Below are 13845 nucleotides of genomic sequence, written 5' to 3'. Positions count from 1 at the left end.
CAGAAAGTTGGGATGGAGAGTTCATTAGTATTTTAAAAGCTTTGAAGTTTTTGTCTTGAAGGAATTACAGAAGTGCAAAGCATGTGCGCATGTGCATGTATACAAAGAAAGAAGAAAAGAAAAAAAACACAGGTGGCTCTAGTCTCTGTGACATTCCAGAAAGCATCATTCTGGAGAACTTCTAGCAAATCTGGGAAAGTAGTACTGTACTGTCACAGAAATTTTAAAAAAAGATAAAATGTATTTTTGTGCTAAATCCTTCACCACAGCCTGATAAATTCAGCAAATACTTAACTTTCTTGTGCCTCAATGTTGATATAACTTTGCAGATCACCTTTAAAAAAGTAAAAAGAAAAGGAGTACTTGTGGCACCTGAGACTAACAAATTTATTTGAGCATGAGCTTTCGTAGCTCACGAAAGTTTATGCTCAAATAAATTGGTTAGTCTCTAAGGTGCCACAAGTACTCCTTTTCTTTTTGCGAATACAGACTAACACGGCTGCTACTCTGAAACCTTTAAAAAAGTGTTGTGTATGTTTTTCAAAGGCCATGTAAGCTCGCTTCTGATCTTCAAACCTCAAGTGTATTGGGAGGTGGGGAATTAAGCACTTCAGGGCACAAGAATCAGATCTGTGGCATAAATCATGGGCAAAATGACTTTAGGAGTCACATTCTAATTTTTAGTAGACTTTCTGAAGCCAGTTTTCAAAACAGTATGCATTAAATTGCTCACAAACCTTTGCGTACACATGACTTGCATGCACACAAACTCCCATCCTTACGTAAATGTAAATCCTGATTTCTGTGTGCACACATCTATATGCTTGGATAAATAAAGGTTTGCACATGCACATGAATTTGAAAACCTGGGCCTATTTGTCACTGAGTATGAATTAATTTACTCATATTCGGAAAGGAACACAGTCTCTTTGTTAAGACACTGGACTGGGACTCGAGACATCTGGTTTCATTTCCCACCTCTGCTACTGTGTGATTTACTGTGTGACACTGCGGAAATCAGTTTATTTCTCTGTGGCATAGTGGCCCACCTGTAAAATGCAGCTAGCAATACTTCCTTTCTCCCAATCTGTATTGTTTTGTGGTAGGAACAGTACAGACATACGGTGCCTAACATAATGAGGCACTGAACTTGGTGGGAGCCTTTAGGCACTACCATAATACAAATAATAAAAATGACCATTGCTACTGCAGTAAGCATATCATCAGAATACAGATCTATACTCTACAGTACTTCTCTTCATCTCATTAACAAAAAGTAGAAAATAAACACCATTTCCCTTACCGAATGAGGTTAAACTTGGCAAGCTGGGCCACTTGCTGTGAGAGGACCATAGAAAGCGCATCACGGCACAGGTCAAATTCAGTTCTACACACAGTGCCAAAGTCCAGAACAATGGTGATGCATGATTCCAGAATCACTCCAAATATCTGCCGACTTTCACTGGTTACCCATTCCATTCTCTGCTTGTACAGCTCAATAGCTCCAGTTAGACAGTCCACAAAATGAAGAATTAGCTCTTTTTTGGCTGTCAGCTTTATTTAAATACAAGAGAGAATGAAAATGAAGATCGAAACAAATAACTCAAAGCAGTCCCAAGTCCAGCAAAGTTGCAATGACTGATCCATGTGCCAGATATGCCAGCCAAGGTAGCAATGGAAACAACCCATTTTTCTTCCACTATTTCAGCAGCAAATACTTGACAAATGCCTCTGAGTCTCTCACATATAATGGAAAAGCCACTGCACTTTATCCTAATTGCATTCCGCAATATTTAAACAAGCATAGGGCAGTGCCAACTAGTTTGCATGACTTGCTTGTGACAAGATCAGAGCAATGTAAGCGACTTAAAAGAAATGGGGGTGTTGGGGGTGGGAAAGGACTGCAGAGCAGATGGATGGATAAATTGGGGGCACTTGCAAACTAGTTATTAAGTTAGGACAAGATTGTGACTTGCTCTTAAAATGCTGTGCAGGCAATAAGGGGATGTACGGTTCTTTCCTGGGACAGTGTAATCTCAATCTTGTCCTTAAACAGCAGCTGAAAGGAAATTAAAAATGTTTCTTTGTATTTCTGTTCAGGATGCCCAACATTCAGTATCTATTGGGCCTAAATATTTGTATTTAGGTATTTGGTACAAATGTCAGGCACAAATGCAAATTAAAAACAAAACCTAACTTCCCATAAGCCTCAGCCCCATCAGTAAATTAAGCAAAGCCAAGGCCTACCCCCAGAAAGAAAAATAATTATAAAACAAAAGAGAAATATACCTAAGACCTTCTCTAGACCTTATAACATTCATCCCAGGGTTCTAGGCAAAGTTATAGGCATTACCCTGACTCATGTACATAAGAACGGCCACACGGTATCGACCAATGGTCCATCTAGCCCAATACCTTGTTTACCAACAACAGTCAGTGCCAGATGCTTCAGAGGGAATGAACAGAACAGGGCAATCAGCAAGTGATCCATCCCCTGTCATCAAATCCCAGCTTCTGGCAGTCAAAGGTTTAGGGATATACAGACCATGGGGCATCCCTGACCATCTTGGCTAACAGCCATTGATGGACCTATCCTCCATGAACTTATCTAATTCTTTTTTGAACCCAGTTACACTTTTGGTCTTCATAACATCCCCTAGCAACAAGTTCCACAAGTTGACTGTGCATCATGCAAAGAAGTACTTCCTTTTATTTGTTTTAAACCTGCTGTCTATTTAATTTAGTTGGGTTACCCTGGATCCTGTGTTACGTGAAGGGGTAAATAAAGAGCAGATGTTGTGACAGAACTATCCACAATGACTCCAAGATCTCTTTCTTGGGTGGTAACAGCTAATTTAGACCCCATCATTTTGTAAGTGTAGTCGGGATTATATTTTTCAATGTGGATTACTTTGACTCCACATTGAATTTTATCTGCCAATTTTCTTGCCCAGTCACTCAGTTTTGTGAGATCCCCTTGTAACTCCTCTCGGTCAGCTTTGGACTTAACTATCTTGAGTAATTTTGTATCATCTGCAAAACTTTGCCAAATAACTGTTTACCCCCTTTTCCAGATCATTTATGAATATGTTGAACAGCACTGGTTCCAGTACAGATCCTTGGTGGACCCCACTATTTACCTCTTTCTATTGTTAAAACTGACCATTTATTCCTACCCTTTATTTGATGTCTTTTAACCAATTACTGATCCATGAGAAGACCTTCCCTCTTAGCCCATGACTACTTACTCTGCTTAAGAGCCTTTGCTGAGGGACTTTGTCAAAGGCTTTCTGAAAATCCAAGTTCACTATATCCACTGGATCACCCTTGTCTACATATTTATTAGAATTCTTTGAGGGACAACAGATTGGTGAGATATAATTTCCCGTTAAAAAACCATGTTGACGCTTCCCCAAAAAACCATGTTCATCTATGTGTCTGATAATTCTGTTCTTTACTATATTTTCAACCAATCTGCCTAATACTGAAGTTAAGCTTACCAGCCTGTAATTGCCAGGATCACCTCTAGAGCCTTCTTTTAAAAACTGGCATCACATTAGCTATCCTCCAGTTATCTGGTACAGAAGCTAATTTAAGCAATAGGTTACACACCACATTAGGAGTTCAGCAATTTCATATTTGAGGTCCTTCAGAATTTCAGGGTTAATACCATCTAGTCCTGGTGGCTTATTTCTCTTTAAATTTATCAATTTGTTACAAAAACCTCCTCTATTGACACCTCAGTCTGGGGCATTTCCTCAGATTTGTCACCAAAAAAGAATGGCTTGGGTTTGGGAATCTCCCGCACTTCCTATTCAGTGAAGTCCAATGCAAAGAATTTGTTCATCTTCTGTGCAGTGGTCTTGCCTTCCTCGTGTACTCCTTTGGCATCTCAATTGTCCAGTGTCCCCACTGACTGTTTGGCAGGCTTCCTGCTTCTGATGTACTTAAAAAAATTTTTTTTCTCTTATTTTTTTGTCTTTTCCTAGCTGCTTTTCACATTCTTTTTTGGCTGCCTAATTCTACACTTTGCTTGCCAGAGTTTATGTGCCTTTTTATTTTCCTCACTAGGAACTGACTTCCAATTTTTGAAAGATGCCTTTTTGTTTCTAATCACCTTTTTTACTCTACTGTTTAGCCATAGTGGCATTTTTTTTGTCCTCTTACTGTTTTTATTTTATTTGGGGTATACATTTAGTTTGAGCGTCTATTATGGTGTTTTTAAATAGTTTCCATGTGGCTTACAGGCATTTCACTCTTGTGACTGTTCCTTTTAATCTCCATTTAACTAGCTTCTTCATTTTTGTGTAGTTACCCTTTTGAAAGTTAAATGCTACTTGATGGGTTTCTTTGGTATTTTTCCCACTATAAGGATGTTACATTTGATTACATTATGGTCGCTATTACTGAGCAGTTCAGCTAGATTTATTGGACCAGATCCTGTGCACCATTTAAGACTAAATCAAGAATTGCCTCTCCCCTTATGAGTTCCAAGACTAGCTGCTCCAAGAAGCAGTCTTTAATGGGGTCTAAAAAATTTTATCTCTGCATCCCATCCTGAGATGACATGTACCCGATCAATATGGAGACAGTTGAAATCCCCCATTATTACTGGATTTTCTGTGTTTGTAGCCTCTCTAAATTCCCTGAGCATTTTACAGTCACCATCACCATCCTGGTCAGGGGGTCGGTAGTATATTCCTACTCATTATTCAAGCATGGAATTTCTATCCATGGAGATTCTGTGCTACAGATTGATTCATTTAAGATTTTTACTATATTTGACTCTATGTTAATTTATGCACAGTCATTTGCATGCCACTTCCCCATCTCCCACAAGTTTTCCAAGAGTGAGCATACAGGCTTGGAGACTAGAAGTTTTCCAAATAAAATTCCATCAGAAGTAGAAACTTTCAGCTCTCCCTTAGAGTGTCATTCTGCAAACCTTCTTTGTCTGGTTCCAATCTTACACCATCTATTGATGTTATCTGATTTGCCTCAGTAGTTCTGAAAAACATTTCTCAGGAACATACAGCAGACAGATGGGCTAACACAGGATTAGATGTTAGAAACTGAACTGATTGCAGAAAAGATGATGGAATAAGACTCCCTGAAATTGTATTTTTCTCCAGGTTTAACCTGATGCCTGTTCTGGATGCCTGGGAACTGGAGAGGGAGTCTGGATATCAGATGATATGCTATTTGTTTTTTGAAGTCTTTACTCTTATGAATAAGCTTTTTTCTTATTCGCTGATGCAGAGATCTCTTCAATCAGAATCCATCTTTTCAAATAATGGGACAGATAGCAGCTACTACTAACATGCTCCTTAGAGCACAAGTCTGGGGAGAGTTCCATCAAGCTATTCACAGACTATACTAAATCCTTTGTGTCCTGTTGGTACTAAATTATATCTCTTCATTTGAGTACCGCCATTTGTTTTACTGGTAACCACTCTATTAAACTCAGTTTAGTCCTATTCCTTTTTAAGCCTTCTCCCTTACATTATAGGGTAAATCTGTTACTTAGAAATTTCAGCCTTCTCCTGAAAGCTATACACTAGCCCATATGAAGCTTGGAGTATCACTAGCCCTCAGAAAAGAAACCCAACTTCTAGCTCATTAATCATTTGGCGCTACAGAAATAAAATCATCAAAAGATAAAGTTCCCATTTTGGAAATACAGTTTCCTTGCAGCATTTCTTTAGAAGAGGAGACATTTCAGTCACATTTTGTTACACTGATAATATCTTTTAAATAGGGGGAAAGTTATTACTCTGTTGAACCACAAGTCAGTTGCACTTACATTATATACTCTGCCGTCTTGTGCTTTCAAGTATTGAGGAAACAGACCGTCTGCATACCGAGAAGCCACAAATTTCCCCAAGCTGGACACATAATCTACATTCAAGATTATAAACGGTTGCCAGTTATACGGATTATTTTCATTATGAACTGTTTTTCTAAATCATATACAACAGAAGAGAGGATAAATGGCACTGTCATTAAACTCTTTTCTTTTGGTCAGCCAAATAACATTTTTACAGCAACCTACAAACCCAATTCAATAATGCCTCTACAGAGGAGACAGTAAGGTTCTTTGAATAAAAGGGGGAATTTTTCCAACAAGTGATACATGATGCAGGATAGATCCTAAAAAAAGTTACTATCTGACTTTAGGTTCATGCAGCTGGGAGGGAGGATTTGTTCTATCCATGTGATGTTAGTGAGCTTTAAAAAGGTTCTATTTACGTTGAGTTGTAGAAATTATTCACATCTCCTAGAACCATGTCTAGTTATATCTAATGGGGAATAAAAAAAACATACCATCCTGGTTACTGGTAGAAAACTTCTTGGGACTTTAGATTTCTGCAATTTAACTTTTGTATTTTCCATTTACATCTTAAAAGCAAGTGCAAATATTTGTCAGTCAAAAGAGAAACAAATCATGGATGGATGATGCCCTCCCGTGACATATATGAAAAGGAGCAAAAGTGAATGCAGCTGAAGGCATGTCTACACTGCAACTGAAGGTATGCAATTTGCAGTACAGGTAACATAACTGCAGCACTAGCTTTTATCTAACTAGTGCACTAAAAACAACAACAAAGATGCGGCAGCAAAAACTTCAGCATGTGCTAGCAATGCGAGTACGTCCCTAGAGGGGCTTGTACACCTGTGTGAGGCTGGTGCCACTCTATTTATGCTGCTGTTTTTGTCATGCTAGCTAGATTAAAGCTAGCACAGATATGCCTACCCGAGCTGCCAATCACATCTTCAGTTGCAGCATAGACATACCCTGAAGAAGGAAAAGCATGTTCTCTGCTCCCTTGATGGCAACAAAAGTTTCTTGGCAGTAGCTCTGCATAGCTGGGACTCCACTGACAGGAAAACATAGAGCATGGGAATATTTAAGAGCCATGGAGCAGCTATTCTATGCAGTATGTTCCTCTGCTAACCCACTGGCTTTTTGCTAGTAAAACCGTGCTATAAGAAGTATTCACTCCTCTCAGCATCATCTACCTCCTTAATCCAGAGAGGAGTGAGTATGCAACCTCTATCTAGCCTTCTAGTAATGAAAGCAAGGCTCCTGGCAGAGGAGAATACAGTATTGCTGGATGTGCAGTGCTAGACTCTCAATTACCCACGGGTCCAAGCCAGCTGCATTCTTAAATTAAACAGCATAAAACAATTATTAATACATTACAACTACTACTTCTTAAACTGTAAGTTCTTCATGTCACGGAATGCCTTACTGCACTTTGTAAAGCCTTATTATGTAAATGGTTTATAATTATTATTTCTCACAAACTCTCTCCTCCAACTGCTACACAACTGCGAATTACAAATTTGTCTTTGATATTGCAGAGCTTGATTTTGCAAGAAAAACAGTCCGAGTTTAAATCTGATATTAATTACCTGTCTAAAAATTACCAAAATGTTCAACTGGAAGCACAATACAGTAATAATTTATGGCATGGAACTCAGGAGGATCTTTGTGTTTTCAGTCCACGAAGGACAGGGTTCTTGTGGCAGTTACATTTTCGGGCTCCAGGGGAAAGGTTTGCATGTATGGATTCTGGAACATTCAGTATCTAAAGTTATTTCACAAATGTAGCTAGACTGAGATCACAATTAAAGTGAGGAACATGATGGTGCAGATTAAAAAAAAATACTCTCTCTCTCTCTCCTCAAGAGATGAGAAGCCATGTGGGATATATTCCCAAGCTAAAGTGAAGATGCGGAATGTGACTTCCCTTTCTCTTTTCTAAGATAGCACCAAAAAAAAGAAACAATTTTAAAGGCTCCACCCCATATACTGTGCTGCTAAAAAGGAGCATGAAGCTCTGGACTATTCCAAGTCAACTTTTAGCTTTTACCATTGGCTACCCTCCTACCTTCCCTGTGCTGAAATCCAATTTGTGATAAAATCTGAGAGAGGGATAGTTTGTTTCTCTTGAGTCCATGACACTGAAGCCATTGAGAGGATGAGATGAGAGGCTGTACATCCAAGTCCCACAAAGTGCTTTTCAGTCTCCTTTCCTTCTCTTTTGACTTTCCCTTGTGGGCAATGTCGGAATCTGATTTTTCTTGCTCTCTTTTGTGTTTCATATCAAAGGTAACCTCTATAAAGAGAAAAAAACATGAGTGTTTACACTTACCAAAAAATTGTTTATTCCCTCCCACCATCACTTGTCTCACCATTCCTTTTGCAAGGCATATTTTTTATTTATCTCTCTACCTTTTTCTCATTCTACTGAAAAGTGTGCTAAACTATGGAAAGTCACCTTCAATTCCATATGTTTACCAGCTATCATGTCCCTCTCCCTCTTCTATGCACATTCACTTCAGTAAATTGGGTTTATTACCAAAAATTGCTCTTTGTTTTGAAACCCAAGCGTTGGGAAGGCTACATCCAGTCTGCCAGAAAGCAACCCTTCGAACCCACAAGAGACTTAACTCCAAATACTGGGAGAAATAATAGGCAATCCTAACATGCACATCAGAAGCTTTCTATTGTAAATCATCCAAGAATACATGCAAAATATGTCTACTTCTTAAGATACTCACGGTCACTCCAGGCAACTCTTTTACACAGATTTCCGATCATTCTGGACTCCTTGATTTGGGGGCCTTCTTTGTTTTCCTCTTAAAAACCTGCAGAATTAAAACCAAACAAACACTATTCAGTATACAGAGCAGCAGCCATGTTAGTCTGTATTCGCAAAAAGAAAAGGAGTACTTGTGGCACCTTAGAGAAGTCTCTAAGGTGCCACAAGTACTCCTTTTCTTTTTGCTATTCAGTATAGTACCACTCAGAGGCCCAATCACAACTGAGACCTTATTGTTCTAGGCAATTACAAGTATAAAATAAAAAACAGTTTGTACCACAAAGAATTTACCATCTAGAAGGTCAATCTTAGAAATACATGCATAACTTTAATCATGCATATAGTCCCATTAGATAACATTACACATGTGTGTGACTGCAGTGTCAGGACCTAAATGTGGAAAAGACACAACAGGTGGGAATAGAACAAAAAGGTAGCGGGTCAGACATGTGAAAGTAACAGGACTACAGGATTGCATATACTGGTTGAGTGTGCAATTTTGAGGCTTCAAGATTTTTAAGTTTCATTTGATTTTTTTTTTTAATAAAATGAATGAAGAAGAGATATTTATGAATCAGTAGCAGGCCACCTGCCTAATTGCTGTCACCATGGGCATTACTGCAGAGACAGGATAAATTACAATATAACTAATCTGTAACGAAAGAATAACTATTCCTCCCTCTTTCTCTTTGCAGAATCAACAGTGTTATTTTTAATCTCTTGTATATTAATCTATCAACTATTATAATCTAGGAAAACACTAACAACACTGAACACAGATACAACCTTAGTTCTTACGGGCCCTGGTAAGAAAAAAGGCAAGGAGTCCTCTTTGCAACCTGATAATATATGTTATGTATATAATGTGTACTATATGTACAGAATAATTTTATTTTAGCTTAATAAAATTACACATTAGTAGCAGGGTCAATATAACATTCAAAGAGAATGCCTTTTATTGGGCAACCAAAGACGATGTGTCTGTGTGATTTCTAACCAGAAATAGACAAACTAAAAGGTTTGTTATCCTAGCAGCTTCATGTTAACAACTAAACTGAGCAGTATTTTGCACAGTCTTCTGCATTTGAATTGTGGATCCCAGAAGCCATCTCATTTTTGTAGCTTCCCATAGTTTGACTATAGATTTTCCTTCATTTTATAATAGAAATTCCACTCCTGATCACCCCGTCTGAACAGCATCTGTATGTAAAATGAATTTTACGGAAGGGGAAAAAAAAATGGTTCCTTGACAAGAATATGAAACGGCTTCAACATAAATATCAAATTAACCTCAAATATAAGGAAAGGCAACCAGCTAACCCTGAGCCCAAATTCGGAACCAAAACAGATTTTTATAAATTCAATAAAAGTTCACCTTTATCCTTTCACTCTGCCCAATACAGAAAGGTTTTCTGCACCCTCACTTACTGTGCATCTTGAGTTTTTAATCTGCGCCGGGAAAACTGGACTATTTGATAAATACAAGAACAGCACGGGAAAGCCTGAGGAATTTCAAAATTGGAATAGAACTGATGAGAGCCCAACAAATTGTGAAACCTTGGCAAGGAACATGTATTCACAGAGCTAAGATGGAAGGCTTTTTCATGTGGAGGGAGGAGTTAGGGGAGGATGAGAGACTGGAAGGGCTTGGAGCAGGGTTGAGCAAACTTTTTGGCCCAAGGACCACATCGGGGTTTCAAAACTGTATGGAGGGCCGGTAGGAAAGGCTGTACTGCCCTGAACAGCCTGGCCCCACCCCCTATCTGACCCCTCCCACTCCCTGCCCCGACTGCCCCCCTCAGAACCCCCGACCCATCCAAACTCCCTCCCCCGCTCCTTGTCCCCTGACTTCTCGCGGCCGAGACCCCCCACCCCAACCATCCCCCCGGACCCCACCCCCCGCTCCCTGTCCCCTGACTGCCCCTACCCCTATCCACACGCCTGCTCCCTGACAGGCCCCCCGGGACTCCCACGTCCTATCCAACCACCCCCTGTCCGCCCCCCATCCAACCCACTCCCTGCCCCCTTACCACGCCGCTCAGAGCAGCAGGACGGGCAGCTGCGCCGCTCGGCCAGAGCCAGCCAAGCCGCTGCGCCGTCCCGCCACCCAGAGCACTGGCAGCATGGCGCGCTGAGGCTGCGGGGGAAGGGGGACAGCGGGAGAGGGGCCGGGGGCTAGCCTCCCCAGCTGGGAGCTCAAGGACCGTAGTTTGCCCACCTCTGGGTCGGAGGATTATGAGGAGAGGGAGAACACAGAAAGGGCTGTCAAAGATCTGACACCTAACCATGCCATGGGGAGTTATCTACAGCAAAAAGAAAAGGAGGACTTGTGGCACCTTAGAGACTAACAAACTTATTTGAGCATAAGCTTTCGTGAGCTACAGCTCACTTCATCGGATGCATTCAGTGGAAAATACAGTGAGATTTATATACACACAGACCATGCAAAAGTGGATGTTTATCATACACATTGTAAGGAGAGTGATCACTTAAGATGAGCTATTACAGCAGGAGAGTGGGGTGGGGGGAGAGAAAACCTTTTGAAGTGATAATCAAGGTGGGCCAAGTCCTCCTTTTCTTTTTGCGAATACAGACTAACACGGCTGCTACTCTGAAACCTATCTACAGCAAGTAACTCTGGGGATTTTTAGAAGTCAAGAGCCATGCAGAAGTGTGAAAGCCACAAAACTGAACTAACCGGTGTATCATGAAATACAGCCAATGATAATGCAGGAGGGAAGGAAAACACATGCCCTCGGGAGTAGGGGAATTTATGGTTCCATAGCTTGATTTTCTGAACACCCACGACCACAGCTCCCATTGCAAACCAGGCATGACTGGGGCTACACTACCCTACCCTCACCTCTCTCTTTTCACGGGAACCTGGGTGTTTTAAGGGTTGCCCAGCAATGGCGCTCAGGGGCCTGGGGCTTTAGGGGTACTGGTGGGGAAAATAATGACAAGAAACATTTAACTCGCTGGGGCCCCTGGGAGCTGCACCCCTGTCCTGGGGTCAGGGAGAGGGCTCCAGCTGCAGGCAGGGTGGGTGAGGGGAAGGAGATGTGGGTTTAACCCCTCAGGGCTCGCTGGCCCGGCCGCTCCCCTCACCACGTGGAAACGTGACATTCCATCCCGGCCACGGCGGCGCCCCCTGCCGGCGCCCCGCTGGCTCGGCCCCTGCCGGCTCCCCTCACCTGGCTGCGGCCGCTCCGCCGCCGCTTCCATCCCATTGTGACGAACGCGGCGGGTTCTAAGACGCGGCCGCCCCAGTGTTGACGCTGGAGGCAGCTGGGTTGCTAAGGCGGGGCCAAGGGGAGCGGGGGGCGGGGCTGATGCCGGCGCGGGCCCCAGGCTAGCGCCACGCCCCCGCCCAGCCCCTTGCCCGGGTAGCGGGGTAACCCAGTCGGACCGTGCCTGTGTGCCACCCGCTCTCCGTGCAGGGGGCCCGGGTGTACTCCTGGGGGCCTGTTTACATGGCCAGCTGGGTGCCCTGATGTGTTTTGCTTGCTCAAGCGGACTTCCAACGAGCGCTGGTAATTTACAGGACGCACCGCGTTTGATCTATTTCTTTGTTCCTGGATCGCCGGCGAGACGAGAGGTTCTTGGTTAGACGGTTCGAAAAGCACCAGGGACTGTAACACCCGAACTGGGAAGAACTTTCTTTTATTGGGGTTCCAGATTAAACTGAATTTGCTTCCCACCCCTCCTTCCACGCTCCCGGCACAAGTCATCATCGCTGATTGTACTAGTGTCGGTCTCAGGATATTAGAGAGACAAGGTGGGCAGGGGCAGAAGGTTGGTATAATTTTTTTGTGGTGCCTAGAATGAGTCCAAGTCCTGGCCCACCCTCCACACACCTGCTTAAGGGGCTCTGGGAGGGAGGTTGGATGCAGGAGGGGGTTGGGGTGCAGGCTCTGTGAGAGAGTTTGGGTGTGGGAGGGTGCAGGCTCTGGGAGGGAGTTTAGGTGCTGGGTGTGGGCTCTGGGTTGGGACAGGGGGTTGGGGTGTGGGACAGGGTGTGGGGCTGGGCCAGGGATGAGGAGTTTGGGGTGCAGCAGGCAGGCTGTGCTGGGGTGGGGGTCCAGAGAGGAGGACTTTGCCTAGCCCTTTCCCCACCAGCAGCAGTGAGGTCCAGGGATGGGGGGCCCCTCCTCTGCCCCCCACCCCAGCACAACACTCATCCAAGCCCTCCCCAGGCTGCTGCTTAGGAGCTCCAGCCAGGATAAGCCCCCTGCCTTGGAGTCGCCTGGCAGGGGGTGCTGCCATGCTCCTCCTCCCCTCTGCAGGCACACCAGCTGCCTCAGCCAGCCCCTGGCGCCCCTCCCTCATAGCCAGCAGCGGATGGCAAGGGAGCACAGCGCAGAGCTGCAGGGGGCAGCCTCCTGCTGCCCAGGACAGGCAGGGACGTTCAGGGAAGGCGTGTGGGGGCAGCAGGCAGGGCTGGGGGAAGAGACTTGGCCCCGAACATTGGTGGAGCCGGGCCCCCTGAGTCCTGTATTTGGTGGAGCCCGGGCACCACGGACCCATATAACTCGCCGTCCCTGAAGGTGGGTGAATATTATCTTTTATTAGACCAACTTCAGTTGGTGAGAGAGAGAAGCTTTTGAGCCGTACAAAGGAAGAAGAGCTCTGTGTGGCTCAAAAGTTTGTCTCTCTCACCAACAGAAGTAGGTCCAATAAAAGATATTACCTTACCCACTGTGTCTTGCTAGTATTAGAACGCATTTATTTACTTAGTAGCACATCAAAGGGAACAAAAGGGCCAAAAGCACAGACACTTTAATAGATATAAATATAAAAGGCAACAAAGTCACAGTAGCTTTTGTTACCCCTGGTCATGGTTGCTTAGTAAACAAAGATGGAAAAGAGAATCTCCTTATAAAGTGTACAGTTCAAATATGTACACTACCAGTCTCTTAGTTGGAAACTATGTTTATATTTTTCTTCATATATTTGGAATTGAGAGTTTAAAGACTAGACTGAACATGCTAAGTCATTCGTGATGACACAGCTGTTCCCTGGGGGGCAGAAGAGGTGCTCAGCCATGAAAAAGTTTCCTATTATGTCAATAAAAGAAATAAGTACTGAATGTTCTGTGGATTATTTTAGATACTGGGATTACCATAGTATAAGGTTTTTCAGTGGGAAAAAATGTTGTTTCTGTTTCAGCCATTCTTTATTATTCTTGAAAGTGCAACCTGTGATCTAGAGCAGTGGTGGGCAACCTGGGGCCCAG

At 43.0% G+C, this 13845-nt stretch overlaps 1 protein-coding gene across 1 annotated transcript in view; it reads right to left on the bottom strand.

Moving 5' to 3' along the window:
• Positions 1-11886, bottom strand: part of VWA3B (von Willebrand factor A domain containing 3B) — a 113378-nt gene extending 101492 nt beyond the window's left edge. Inside the window, exons 1-5 of the mRNA XM_084650429.1 lie at positions 11804-11886; positions 8569-8655; positions 7896-8123; positions 5804-5898; positions 1304-1554 (exon numbers count right to left, since the gene is read on the bottom strand). Coding sequence (XP_084506555.1) covers positions 1304-1554; positions 5804-5898; positions 7896-8123; positions 8569-8608 — 614 coding nt within the window. The 5' untranslated portion in view covers positions 8609-8655; positions 11804-11886. The remainder of the gene's footprint in view (positions 1-1303; positions 1555-5803; positions 5899-7895; positions 8124-8568; positions 8656-11803) is intronic.
• Positions 11887-13845: the final 1959 nt, after the last annotated feature.

The sequence above is a fragment of the Lepidochelys olivacea genome, assembly GCF_965140295.1.
Source record: "Lepidochelys olivacea isolate rLepOli2 genome assembly, chromosome: 1".
In the NCBI taxonomy this organism is placed as follows: Eukaryota; Metazoa; Chordata; order Testudines; family Cheloniidae; genus Lepidochelys; species Lepidochelys olivacea.
This window is presented reverse-complemented; position numbering and strand designations above follow the sequence as displayed.